This window comes from Polypterus senegalus, chromosome 6 (assembly GCF_016835505.1).
Source record: "Polypterus senegalus isolate Bchr_013 chromosome 6, ASM1683550v1, whole genome shotgun sequence".
Classification (NCBI taxonomy): Eukaryota; Metazoa; Chordata; class Cladistia; order Polypteriformes; family Polypteridae; genus Polypterus; species Polypterus senegalus.
In genome coordinates, this window is record NC_053159.1 from 97278870 (window position 1) to 97293641 (window position 14772).

Consider the following 14772-nt stretch of genomic DNA (forward strand, 5'->3'; position numbering starts at 1 on the left):
TTCCTGTGGTGATGATCAACTGCATTCAACCTTTATAGACCTTTCATTGGCTACTTCACACAAGCTAGTTAGCTGTTGTGATAAACAGCTGGGGACCTTGCCCGGTTGGGACACCCTTTTGAGGAGAGGACTGGGGAAGTGAACATATCACCAGCAGTACCTCCCCCGGGACACGAGAGGGCAGCCCCCCTGGTTTAATCGGGGCCACGGGACTGGAGCTTAGAAAATCCACCCTGCGGGGGCCTGTCACCACCACCAGGGGGCACCTGGACAGTTCCGGGTGTGGCGGAAGTACTGCAGACCACGGCTCCGGAAGTGCTGCCAGAAGAGGAGCCGGATTCCCATGCAGCAATTCTGCCACACCCGGAAGTGCTGCCGGAACTTGATCAAGGAGCACCTGGAGCACTTTCAGGTGCGGTATAAAAGAGGCTGTCTCACTCCACTTGGGGAGCCGGAGTCGGGAGGAAGAAGACAGTGCTTGTGAGAGAGTAGTGAAGGCAGCAGAAGAAAAGGATTTGTGGGGTTTGTGCACTGTGTACATTGTGGTGGTATAAAACATTAATAAACGCATGTGTTTTGGGACATTCTGCGTCCGTGTCTGTCTGTGTCCAGGCTAAAGTTCACACTGTCTTATACAACAACTAAATATCAGTGTGCAAGCTGAAGCTCATTTTGTCTAGTAGGAGCCTGCATGGTGACTGATTACTGTATGAAATGCAAACAGACATGCTAGACCTGTCTAGAAAAAGCACAAACTATTGAAGAGGATGTGTAAAACATGACAAGAGTCCATATTAATAAAAGGATAAGTGCCTGTCTGTCTGTCCAGTGTCTGTCATTCCAACTAATGGTGCAATACAAACATTAACACCACTTTACAAATCTCATACCACATAACAGAGATATGAACATTGTATTTTCATTCATCAACAAAAATAATCAATGGCACATCACTAACATTTGTAGTCGTGCAATATGCTGGAATGACAAATGCAATGCATTTGATTACTACATACATTACACAATGCATTCCAGTAGATGGTGCACTGCAGAAATTAGCGTTGAAGTCTACAGCGATAACTTAGATTTTAACTCATCTTAGGTGGGTAGCACAGGTAGTTAGTAATATCAATAAGCATAAAGATTATTTCAGAGGAAATGAAGAGGTTATAGGTAAAGGCACAATGAAGAACGGTCAAATGGAAGTGCCGGCCACGCAACTGAGTAATTTGGGCAAAACAAAGAAGGCCAAAAATGACCACTTACTGGATCTCTGTCTGCACCAGATGCAAATCAGAACAAACATGGCCAAAGGCACAAGTGAGGTGGCCGTCAAGAGTACATCCCATTGGTTTAGCATTACTGTCCCTCCTGTCAAGAAAAAAAAGCAAGGGCAACTATTTAGATGTAATGCTCTGTAATATTGCAAAGGATACAAAATTATCTGACTTCTGAGGAAATGAATATCAGCAAATAGTCATTACTTTTTATTTCTTAACTATACAAAGTATTTTGTGTGGTGATATTATTGAGAAAACAAAGGCCAACCTGTAACATTAAATCAGAAAATCATAAGGTTATCAGTGGTTGGTCCGTTGTATATTGTATGATTCCTCTATTCACATTAAATGTTTTGATTGATGGAATATTCCTTTTTTATTTTATTTTTTAAACTGAGACAACAACTGCTACTAAGAGTTCCAACTGTATGTTGTTAACTGAACCGATAAAGTACCACTTTGTCTCTGTTCCTCAAAAAAGTAACTTTTCTCAGAGAAAAATTAACCAGGCAAGCACAACTTAATACCATCAACAACATAACCTAGAAGTCTTGTGCATACAGTCAAGTCTTTTAAAATGACTCTTCATCCAAAGCTACAGCAAATCTGTACAAATTACATCTGCCACTGGGTTTTGTTTCTTACCATAAAAAGCCTGGAAGACTCTTTGTTTCCCCTGCAGGTCCCTGAGGATGACAGTTTACAAGACAGCAATGTCTCGTTGAAAACATGGAAGTGAAAAATGTAAACCTTCAGCACCAGACAAATAAAATAAGAATGTGTGCTATGAGTGTGCAGTGCTTCACTCAGGACTCCACTGCCTAATAACTGAGTCACACTCCTAATCAGGAAGGCTTTGAAAACTAAACAGGAAAAAAAAAGTACTTGATGAGCCCTCTTCACACATACTGTACCTTGTTTGTCATTGATCTTTGAGAACGCAGCCGACAATCAACTGCTTCATTTTGTTTAGTAATATTTATGGTGCTAGAAAAGCATGTGTCTGGCATGCTGTAGAAATAGGAGGCAGGGACCAGGCTACACATTTTTTTTCATTTGTATAAAGTTAGACTGAAAACTGATATAAAGTAATAAATCAGGCTAAACTGGGCTAAAACAGGGTATTAGGGTAAACCTTCCCAGCTTGCATATGTTTATATTCAAGAAGGAAATCATCTGGCAAAAATGTAATTGATCCATGAAGTCATTAGAACTGTCACATCCTGGACAAGAGAAGGGGACAAAGAGTAGACCCTAAACAACACTTGAAAGCAACAGCTGGAGGCAGTTTTGCCAGATGCAGAATATAATGAAAATATTTAAGATGTAGCTAGTGTTTTAGACATAATACGAATGCTAATAATGCTCTGCAATGAAACACCGAAGCTGAATTCATCAATGCATACACTGTGCACCATTGTTTCCACTGGTAGTAGCATACTAACAGAAAAATATAACAACTTAAATGTCATGACATTTGAATAGCGTCTTTCGGAGGATGCACAAACAAACCTTTCAATTTGACTTCATTAATGAAAAAAACTCAAAGAGGAGGTGAAGATAATATTTGTTAAGAAGATAATATTTGTTAAGAATTCAAACTACAGTAAGTGAGAATAGTGTAATTTTCCTGTACAATAATAAGAAAGACAATTTACAAGAACTGTATGCAGCAATGATTTTGTAGTAAAAGAAGTGAGCAATATAAAACTGTTGGAATTATGTATGGTCAGCTCATACTCGGGTAGACTTTATCACATAAAGAGAAAATATTTACCATATTCAGGGAATGGTATAAAAAAATAGTGAAAACACCATTTTATTTGTTTAGCATTAAAAGTATTACATACTAATGTGTAATGTTTTTGAAAAGCATCATTACTATATTCACTATAATCTATGCACACACTTTATACATGACATCTGAAAACAGTTAAAAGAAAAAGTAAATCAATCTTTTTCACAAATCACCTAAAAGTGTAGAGAAGTCACAGCTATGATAAAGGTCACCTTCATATGTTTGTTCAAAAAAATGAAAAAGAAATTAACCAAAGGCCCATTACACAGACTTCTAAAATGAAAATATCAGCGTAAAGAAAACGTTTATTTATGGTACCCCAAAATATGAAATTAAAGCTAGATTAATCACAACTAAAATATTAAGGTTTGCATTTTTACTATATGTAAAATAATGAAAGTGTGATTTAAAGTCACCTTAAAAACTTTTTTTAATAGCCTTTCATTTTTATGATCAAATCTGAGATTTTCAAATGCAGGCCTCTACTGCAGAACTCTGATCATCTTCACGGCTATTCCATATACATTTCCTTTTTAGCTTTTAATCAACTTTTTTATATCAGAATTTAAAATACCGATATTGGACATTTTTCATTTTGATAATGACAAGATAATAGTTTTGTAAAAGGACATTTTAATTTTGTTAATGACAAGATAGCAGTGTTTTAAGTTTACTAATTTTGATATTGGCATTTTGAATTTTGATATAAACAATCTGAATTTTAATATCAAGCCCAACTTTTACAGTTAGCATGACAGATGTGCACTTCAACCAGTTGTGGGAAACAATTATTTATTTAGTTCTTCTATTAAAAACTGGGGTGAGCGTTCTAATATATATTATCTTTGTAGTTTTTAGAGAAATTACACTTTTAAAAATGAATATCGCATTTCACGAAACTGATTATCAAGGTTCTAAACTTTGATATCAGATTTTTAAAATGACATTTCTACTTATTTCTTTTCAATATCAGTGTTTTTAAATTCTGACATTAACCTTAGGAATATCAAAATCAAATTTTAAGCACATAATATCACATTTTAAAGACCTGATATCAAAATTCAGAAAGAAATTTAAGCACGGCTGTGAAAGAATCGTCCACTTTGTTTTTAATTAACACTTGATTTATAAGCCTGTAATACTATATTAATTTTTCTAAATGATATCTAATTTTTGGAAAAATTATAACAATATTTTCAAATATTGATATCAGATCTGCACATGATGATATCAAGTTCACAATGCTGATATGTAATTTGCACTTGTTAGTATCAAATTTTAATTTAATTTTCGTACTCTAACCCCGATACCAATTGTACATTAAAACTTAAAATTGAATATACAGTTTAAAATTAAATCCATCCATCCATCCATTTTCTAACCCGCTGAATCCGAATACAGGGTAACGGGGGTCTGCTGGAGCCAATCCCAGCCAACACAGGGCTCAAGGCAGGAACCAATCCTGGGCAGGGTGCCAACCCACCGAAGCTAAAATTAAATTGTAAATTAAAATTAAATTTAAATTAAATATACAATTTCTAAACATTACCATACAATGTTCAAATGTTGATACCAAATTCAAAAATATATAAAAATTCTGAAACTTTTCAATTTCGAAAAGCCTGACAACGACTCTCCGAGTTCAAATTTCCTTAAACATCACCGATCATTTTTATATTTGTCAATATAACCAAACAAATGGAAATATTAGCAAATTAGGTATATATTTGTAAACATAATATGTTTAAAAAAACAGTACAGTTCATACAGAACTGATGCTTTAAGCCTGCTTTGTACGCGCAGACCGAAGCACGTTTATTATTTTTGCGGCACGTTCTGCAGATGAGTTGATTGTCTCTTAATCAATAAGTGACAGTGTTTGGTCAGTGTTGCATAGCTAATAATGTTACCGCAGAGGATGTGAAACTCTGTAGAATAGAAGAAGAGTTTTGCCTGCTATTAGTGCCTTTAAGAGGAAGAAAATGAGAAGATGAAGTGTCAGATAAATTGACCAAAAGCATTGAAGTTAAGGATTAGTGTAATATTATCGTAAGTGGAACCGTTGACATGATAAGCAGATACGTTTCAAATGTTTCTGCATGTCTTCCTTGCATTTTGATGACATGTTGCGCAATATCTAACCCTTTGTTCCTCATTCTGGCACCCACACAACCAGCATTTACTTGTAATTCACCATTTTGGATACACTGCCGCCACCCTGTTTAGTTAGAAACATTTCCGTGCATCTTGAGATCTGATGTCAATTTCGCCGCGTGGACTTTAGGAGGCAATGTACAGTATGAGCAAGGGGTACTCAAGTGAAATCAGTCATTGGACTGGGTCTCATTTAGAAAGCAATATTTTAAGGAAACTTAAGTGATCCAAGGAAAGGTAAGCTTATTTGTTTTTAAGAATATATATTTTTACTCCTTTCAGGAATATACAATATTATTTTACTACAGTGTTTATGTGTGTACATTAACCCAACCACAGGGGATGCACAAACCAGTGTGTTTCTTCGCACCAGTCCTAAGCCCGGATAAATGGGGAGGGTTACGTCAGGAAGGGCATCCGGTGTAAAATTTTGCCAAATCAATATGTGGACAACAATACAAATTTCCATACTGGATCGGTCGAGCCCCTGGTTAACAACGACCGTCACCAGTATGTTAACTAACAGGGTGCTGGTGGAAATTGGGCTACTGTTGGCCAAAGAAGGAGAAGAAGAGGGGGAGACGTGTCCGGAGGCAGGAGGAGAGGAGGAAAGTAAAGGGAGTGGAACTGAGGGTAGGAACTTTGAATGCTGGCAGTATGACTGGTAAGTGGAGAGAGTTAGCAGATATGATGGAGAGAAAGAAGGTTGATATATTGTGCATGCAGGAGACTAAATGGAAGGGGAGTAAGGCCAAGTGGATTGGAGGTGGATTCAAATTGTTCTATCATGGTGTGGATGGGAGAAGAAATGGGAGTTACTGTTCCAGTGTTTTGAAGGTGAAAAGAGTGCCAGGCAGAGTAATGATTATGAAGCTGGAAATTGGAGGTGTGATGATGAATGTTGTTAGTGCAAGTTTGGTGTGTAATGGGTGAGAAAGAAGATTTTTGGAGTGAGTTGGATGAAGTGATGAACTGTGTACCCAAGGGACAGAAAGTGGTGATTGGAGTGGATTTCATTGGGCATGTTGGTGAAGGGAACAGTGGAGACGAGGAGGTGATGGGTAGGTATGGTGTCAAGGAGAGGAATGAAGAAGGTCAGAGGATAGTGGATTTTGCCAAACAGATGGACATGGCTGTGGTGAATACGTATTTTAAGAAGAGGGAGGAACATAGGGTGATGTACAAGAGTGGAGGAAGATGGACACAGGTAGATTACATCCTATGCAGAACAGTTGATCTGAAGGAGATTGAAGACTGCAAAGTGGTGGCAGGGTAAAGTGTAGTTAAGCAGCATAGGATGGTGGTCTGTAGGATGACAATGGAGATCAAGAAGATGAAGAGAGTGAGGGCAGAGCCAAGGATGAAATGGTGGAAGTTAAAAAAGGAAGACTGCAGAGGTTGAGTTTAGGGAGGAGGTGAGACAGGCACTAGGTGGCAGTGAAGAGTTACCAGACAGCTGGGAAACTACAGCAGATGTAGTAAAGGTGACAGCAAGAAGGGTGCTTGGTGTGACATCTGGAAAGAGGAAGGAGGAAAAGGAAACCTGGTGGTGGAATGAGGAAATACAGGAGAGTATACAGAGGAAGAGGATGGCAAAGAAGAAGTGGGATAGTCAGAGAGATGCAGAAAGTAGACAAGAATACAAGGAGATAAGGAGCAAGGTGAAGAGAGAGGTGGCAAAAGCTAAAGAAAAGGCGTATTATGAGTTGTATGAGAGGTTGGACACTAAGGAGGGAGAAAAGGACCTGTACCGATTGGATAGAAAGAGGGACCGAGCTGGGAAAGATGTGCAGCAGGTTAGGGTGACAAAGGATAAAGATGGAAACATACTCACAAGCGAGGAGTGTGTTGAGCAACAACAACAACATTTATTTATATAGCACATTTTCATACAAACAGTAGCTCAAAGTGCTTTACATAATACAGAATAGAAAAGAGAATAAGAGGAAGGTCCAATGGCCAGGGTGGACAGAAAAAAAAAAAAAAAATCCAGACGGCTGGAGAAAAAAATAAAATCTGTAGGGATTCCAGACCATTAGACTGCCCAGTCCGCTCTGAACAGATGGAAAGAGTACTTTGAGTGGCTGATAAATGAAGAGAACAAGAGAGAGAAGCGGTTGGACGATGTGGAGATAGTGAATCAGGAAGTGCAACGGATTAACAAGGAGGAAGTAAGGACAGCTTTGCTGAGGATGAGAAATGGAAAGGCCATTGGTCCAGATGACATACCTATGGAAGCATGGAGGTGTTTAGGAGAGATGGAAGTGGAGTTTTTAACCAGATTGTTTAACACTAGAATTACCAGAGCCTACGAAATAACTTGTAGATCCGTCTCAACTTAAATCGCTTCTCACCTTTCCGTGAGCGTCTTTTGTCCTTTAAACGTGTTAATAAGCAGCAAACAGCAAGCATCCTGCTATCACATCCCCCCCACCCTGCACAGTTTTCTCAGCTCAATTCTGTTTACCTGCATGTCAGTTGCATAGAGTTGTATAGAGTGAGAAGTCAAGCAAAATGACACCTTTTATAAATACTATATCGTTATTTGGAACACTTGCATTTCATGCGTATTCCGTGTCTACAACGAAATGTTTTTCATTTTTTAGCAATAATTGACAAAATGTAGACATGAAGAGTATAATGTGTGAAGCCTGAATTCCAAATATCAAAGAAACACTTTCACAAAAGGTATAAATATAACAGAACAAGTGCACTTCTATTCAAGAATATAACTGAAGAAAAACAACCCGCATTAGGGTGCGACATTGACATGCATTTGCTACAAATGCTTCGGTGGCGCAACAGTATCAGCTATTGACTGGTATTCTAAACATCATGGGTTAGATCCCGGACAAGTCAGTTTTGAAAAGTGAGCTGAACGTATTCTTACTATTTTAGAATTAAAACATACATTTGATTCCAGTCTGTAACAGTTGATATAATTTATGATACTTGTAAAGGTTAGCTTTGTTTTTTTTTTTTTTATTCAGTTTTATTCTCTCAGCGGCGTTCACATTCCCAAACCCCCCACGGCATTTGACACTGCTGTTTTCACATAGACATACTATAACAGAGGTACTGTAAACTGTCCTTTGTATGTAAGAGCCAGTCATGATTTGAGTTTACCTCTGTTATAGCGCATCTATGTGAAAACAGTATAGTTTCGATTGACATTTTTGTCAGGGAGGGACAAGGGAGACAGATTTGATGCAACACCTGCTGCTTACACTCAGCTCACCTCTCCTTCTGTCAGTCTTGGTAGTAGTGCAGCAATTTATCTCTGTGATGCATCCTTTCTAGAACTGCAATTGTTACGGGAGACAAAGGTCGTGGACTGTGTTTCATTCTATAGTGTCACACCAGCACCAAAAGCCCTCAGTCGTTGATTGCGTGTCATTTCCTCACTTGCATTGATGCTTCATTTGATACCCCAGCCCCTGGATAGTCAATTGATTGTCTAAGCTTTGCAGGGGACACATTTACAAGATTATTGAAATTTATAAAGGTAAATTGCTCAATTTATATTTACGTTTTATGCACTGAATGAAAAACATTTTTTAAGTTAAATTTGTTCACCCACGTTCAGTATGTGGTTCAACTTGTTCAACTACATTCCCTCTATTATTGCATTATTTTGCAAAGACATTTCTTGTTGTAGTCAGTAACACTGTGCTACTGTCATCTAATGACACAAGTGATTTGGAGGTTATGTGACAAGACTTGAACAGATACTATATGCATATACTGTGTATTTAAACCTTTGTGCGCTGAGGGGTGAATTTAATCTGCCAGTTTAGGATCACAAGGAACCAGAGATTTATCACAGCAGCAGCCCTGGGTGTAAGGCAAGAAGCAAAAGTGGAAGACAGTATGCCAACCTCTTAGATGTGATCAGTCACACACCCAATCACAAAAGAATGTGCTGCACAACATCCAGTAACAAAAGCCTAGAAATAAACTATTTGTTTAGTTTTAATCCAATTATTTGCTATAGATATTTTGAAACAGTGGATGGTTGTTTTTACTTCACAGCACATGAAGAACATTTTTATTAATTGAAAAGTATTGCTGACACATGTCCTGTATTCAGTGTTAAAAGAGGTAACTATATGCACGTTAAGCGCACTCATTAATACAAAATCAATCCACAAATGCAGAAGGACAGCATAAAATCCCATGGAGACTCTAGCACTGTTTTGTGCTACCTCTCTGCCTATGTAATACATCTGTACTAAACTTATCATAAACTGGGACCTAATAAAAACTAAATGCTTTCCTGTAACTTGTTCAGTTCTTGTTGCTTGATTGCAAACTACATACATGCTTAACCTCTCCTTCAACAGCTGTCACTAGATGACGAAAACACACAAGTGCATGATGATGGCAGCAGCAGCAGGCAAGGTGTATTCAAAATAATGCAATACTTTTGCACAGTAAAACAATCTTTTTTTTAAATGTCAGGAATAAGCTTCTGTAGAAGGCAGTATAAATATTAATTCTTTATGTTCATTAAAGTGAATAATTGGATACTAAACATTTTTAAATTGGGATGGTGTGTTAGTAATGCATACATCCCTCTGCATTATGTTTTTAACTGTGGAGAAATTTCCTTTATTTCATATTTTTATTATCATTGTCTCTTTTGCTTTATATTAATTTTTTGTGAGCTTGACTTTGCTTTTTAATATTTCATTTAGACCTGATATAATATTGCTTTTTGTATTCAAATTCTCAGGTAGATTTGTATTTAAAAATTTGAAATAAAGGTGCTTTAATCATAAAAAATGTGAAACACTCTTGTGCTCTGTTTACTTTACTACATTCTTATAAACTTCTTTATTGGTTCTTTACTGGATTGTGTGGTTCCTCGTAGAACTATTGCTTCATAAAGAAGCATTCCATACTGGGAAGAGTTCTTTGCATATGAAGTTGGTCATTCTGCTTTGAAAAACTTTCTAATATGCAGAAAAAAACTGAAATCGTTAATGCATGGTAGGCTGTTTAGCAGGACATAACAGATTAAGAAAACCTTGACTTAGCCTGTGTTATTGTGGCCAGTGAGGGTCCTGTTAAAGTTACAACCCACTGGTATTTCACAAATCTGTTATCTCTTTATGGTTCTTTACCGTATGGGGCGTGTTACAGATCTAAATAAGTAACAGTTCTTACTGGAACTGTCATGTGGGTGGGTCTTTTGGGAACCAAAAATGCTTCCACTATGGCATTTCTCTGAAGAACCGCTCTGGCACCTTTATATTTGAAAGTGTAAGATGAAATAGGAACACTTTTAACATTTAAAATTATTAGTATACTTAAATTAGTGAAACTATGAAGCAAATGACAATTTACTATACAGTAAAACCGATTAAAATACAGATTTAAAAACGTATAATGTAGCCATAATGACAGGACATTTTGTTTGTTTAAAACATTAAAATTTAAAGAAGAACAGTGAAAAAAAATTTGTATGATTTAAAGATGTGAAAATGTGACATAAAATCAACTTTAATGTAGGGCAGAATGCCACACCAAAGTAAATACTCAGTATGCTAGTATGTACAACTGTATAAATATGAAATTAAATAATCTTTATTATGCTGACTAAGCAATAACAATATAAAATAAACACCGTTCACTTTAGCCAGAGAAAAGTTCCTATATGGTGATGTGTGAAACAAAATAGTTTTATTGTTTACTAGCTGAAATACCCAGCGTTGCACGGGAGAAAAATAAAGTTTTTTTTAATTGTTTGAGAAAAACATTATTAAAAAAACAATTTTAAAAATAAAAATAAACGAACAATAAACCTGGGTTTACTTCCAGAGTCCTTCCTGCGTGGAGTTTGCATGTTCTCCCCCTGACTGCGTGGGTTATCTGCGGTGGGCTGACGCCCTGCCCGGGGTTTGTATCCTGCCTTGCACCCTGTGTTGGCTGAGATTGGCTCCAGCAGACCCCTGTGACCCTGTAGTTAGGATATAGCGGGTTGGATAGTGGATGGATGCATAGACTCACTAATGTGCTTGTCTTGCGGTGTTGTATGTATGTTATCATCCAGTTGATGCTCGGAACCGGCCAAATGTATTTAATTTGAAAAGCAACAGCGGTGCGGTGGTGCTCAAACATAAAGAATGCTGGCAGTCACCTCCTTTTCGCCCTCGTGTTTTTTTAATTGTTTGAGAAAAACCTAATTTAAAAAACACAACGTTAAAAATAGAAATAAATTAAGAAATAAAGACTCACTAATGTCGTTGTCTTGTGGTCTTGTATGTATGTTATCATGTAGCTGACACTCGGAACTGGCCAACTCTATTTAATTTGAAAAGCAACAGGGGTGCGATTCTGCTCAAAAATAAAGTCGCCTGGTATATACTAACTTTGTAAGCCGCACGGGATCCTAGAATGTATTGAAATTGTCAGAACTACGCTGGGCATCTCTCTGCTATGAGGATTCGTGTTGCCGAAGTGCTTGCTTTTGTTTGTGCATTAGCAGCTAAGCGACTGTCTTTCTTAGGAGGTTTCGTTTTGCCAGTGTGCTGGCCTCGCTTGCATATCCTCTGAGCTGGAGCCCTCACCCAGACTCTACCTCTCACTTCCGGGCCAGACAGACACACACACTTGCACGCGAAGAACTCTATTTAATTTCAAATGCAACAGGGGCACGGTGGCGCTCAAACATAAAGAATGCTGGCAGTCGCCTCCAGTTCGCCCTCTGGTGGTCGTTCCGAGTGTCAACTGGATGATAACATGCACACAAGACCGCAAGATCACCCCCCACCCTACCCAGAAGGGGGTGGGTTACAACTGATTTCATCCTACAGTATCTTTAGTCGACCAATGAGGAACATGTGTACCAAGTTTCATGAAAATCGCTCCAGCCGTTCGGACGTGATGCTGGAACATACATACATACATTGACTTTTATGTATATAGATTTCATGGAGAATCTTTGCAGACCTAAAAATTATTGAAATGTTTAAAAAGCTCTGTCTTTGATCTTTAAATTGAAAAATCACAGAAATATGAGTTACAACAGAAACTCTTTAATAAGAATGTACATAAAAATATCCATTGATTCATAGCGAGAAGGCTGTATCCAGCCTCCATTAGTTAATTAACATCTCTTTTACGAATTCATGTCAGTGTGATTATTCATGATGGAATATTTGGCTGCAAAATGTATAAAAAATATGGACAACTAAATTGTAAAAAATAGGCAGATTGAATGTTTCTAATGGATGCCTACATCACTTGAAGTTTTTCAAAATGCAGTCAATTGTTCATGAGTAATGACTACCTAAATAACAGAGTCTGTACTGAAGTACAGGAAACCGCTGTGACCATAAGCTCATATCTTAATACTCAGAAAAGCCCAGTACTTCTTTTGTGTTTAGCAGATCAGATGCAAGCTACAAATTGATGCAATTTGTAGAAAAAGATAAGCCGGTTAATTTTATGCTCTTCTTATTCTGAGTGGTTTCATCTCTATTGTAAAGTAAAAGTAGTTTTGTAAAGTTTCTTGTACACTACCATCAAGCATGTGGTCAGCACTTTGTCCTTTTGCCTTAAAGTTATATTCTTAAAGGACATATAATGTACCTAGGTACAATTCTTGCAGTGGAGTCAAAAATTGATTAAAGTAATCAATGTTATGAAAACCTAAACAGGAGTTCATTGTGGTCATATAGAACATAACTGTTTACAGCAGTAGTTTGGGATTTCTTTAATAATAGTGAGTGAACAACTGCAGATACAGACTTTCAGAGGATTCATAAAAAGAAATAGCCCTTTGGTCTTGTGTCTACGGGTCACACTGCCAATATAAAGACCCACTTTCATTCTACTCCACTTCTTCCTAAAGCTAACATTACTCACAACTGGTTCTAAACAGGGCCACACTTTGGCCACACTCTGGCTGTTTGTTAAAACTACTGCCTCACAGGTCCCAGAGACTGAGCTCAAACCCCAGGCTGTTCACTTCTTGCGCAGAGCTTGCATGTTCTATCAGGTTTCTACACGGGTTTTCTCCATGGAGTCCAGTGTTTCCCTGCATATTGCAAAAGTGTGTGCGTGTGTAGGTTGATAGTTAATTGTAAACTCAACTAGTGTGAGTGTGTGGATGTGAATTTGCCCTGTAATTGAACGTCATACTATAATAACCTGGTTGCTGCTTTGTACCTGTCGCTGCCATTATTAGCATGTTTAGTAAATTGATGACTTTATGGGATTAAATACATGTTATATGCATTTATGACATTTTCTGTTAGGTTTTGTTTCAGTTCATGGGTTTCTAATCATCATTTCCTGGTTCACTTGTAAGAAGTGAGTTATACAATAGAGAGGGTCACATTATAGAATCACCTGTGATGTGGCTTACAGTCATATATGCAAAAGAACACATAGGTATAGAGTTTTAGAAGCATGAGCATCCATCCATCCATCCAACCTCTTAACCTGTTTATTCAGGGCAGGGTCGTGCGGCTGCTGCAGCCTATTCCAGCAATCAACAGGTCCAAATTGTCAAAATAATCTTTTCAGTCTAAATTGTTATGTAACTATTGGCATCACACTTTCTAATTTCTTTTGGTTGGTTCTTACTGTTTATTCAGCCTGGTCAGAACTGAATTGTAGAGTTGAAATGAAACAAAAACAGGAAAAAATAATAAGAGCAACAGTAATATGAAATATAAGTAAACTAACAATAAAAACAAAAGTACGCAAGTGTTATAGGATTCTATAAGTCAGTTATGCCCTATTTCAAGCTGAAAATCGTTTTAATGATCATTTGAAACTGAATATGCCCTTTTAACAACATCTGATAGACTGACACCACATGGAGGGTTGTTTTCTTTCTTGTGCCCAGTGATTCTGTGATGAGCTCCAACATTACATACCTTAAATGTGGACTAGAAAGGTTATATAAATGGATAAAGGGTTGGACTTATTAGGTATTTGAAAAATAATTTAATTCACACGTGAAACAAAAAAATCACACTTCATATTTGAACTATGTGACTATAAAGCAAGATAATTTTTAAGAAATATTTCTTTCTTCAAAAATTATACAGCAGAAAGCTGAAGTAACAGCTTAGATAAAATCAGAGGTGGCCAGATGATGTGATGTTAGCTTTATTAAGTAAACTAGCTGTCCTCCGTGGCTCCGCCCGCTTATTAGTGAAACAGGACATTGACGAGGGCTCCTCCCAGCTGTCTACTCCTGATGTCACTCCTCTCCCTCCCCTTGGCGCACAGCCTCTGTCTTGGATTAGCACGAACATATCGCTCCTGCAAGTGAAGTATGATTCTTAGCACAGTGAGAGAAGTCACAAAATGTTCAAGCAAATTATAGAAAAAAAAAAGATCTAAATCTGTTAAGTAGCTCTCTGGTTTGCTAACTAAGCGGAATTAAGATTACGCCCAGAGGCAGACACATGACCGAGGAAGGCTCCGCCCCCTCCCCACAGCCCAATGAGTCTCTCTCGGATTCGCACAAATAAATCGGTACCACAAGCAAACTATGATGCTAAGCACAATGAGAAAGTC

At 37.6% G+C, this 14772-nt stretch overlaps 1 protein-coding gene across 4 annotated transcripts in view; it reads right to left on the reverse strand.

Moving 5' to 3' along the window:
- The window catches only part of LOC120531316 (linker for activation of T-cells family member 2-like), a 100948-nt gene that overhangs the window by 69233 nt on the left and 16943 nt on the right, over window positions 1–14772 (reverse strand). For 2 of the 4 annotated variants that reach the window (XM_039756605.1, XM_039756602.1), the window contains exon 2: window positions 1267–1371. The exons of 1 other annotated variant lie outside the window; for it this stretch is intronic. In XM_039756605.1, the coding sequence (XP_039612539.1) occupies window positions 1267–1360 (94 nt within the window). In that variant the 5' untranslated portion in view covers window positions 1361–1371. Of the gene's footprint in view, window positions 1–1266; window positions 1372–1925; window positions 2015–14772 lie in introns of those variants that run through there. One more of the 4 variants, XM_039756604.1, reaches the window with a different exon arrangement.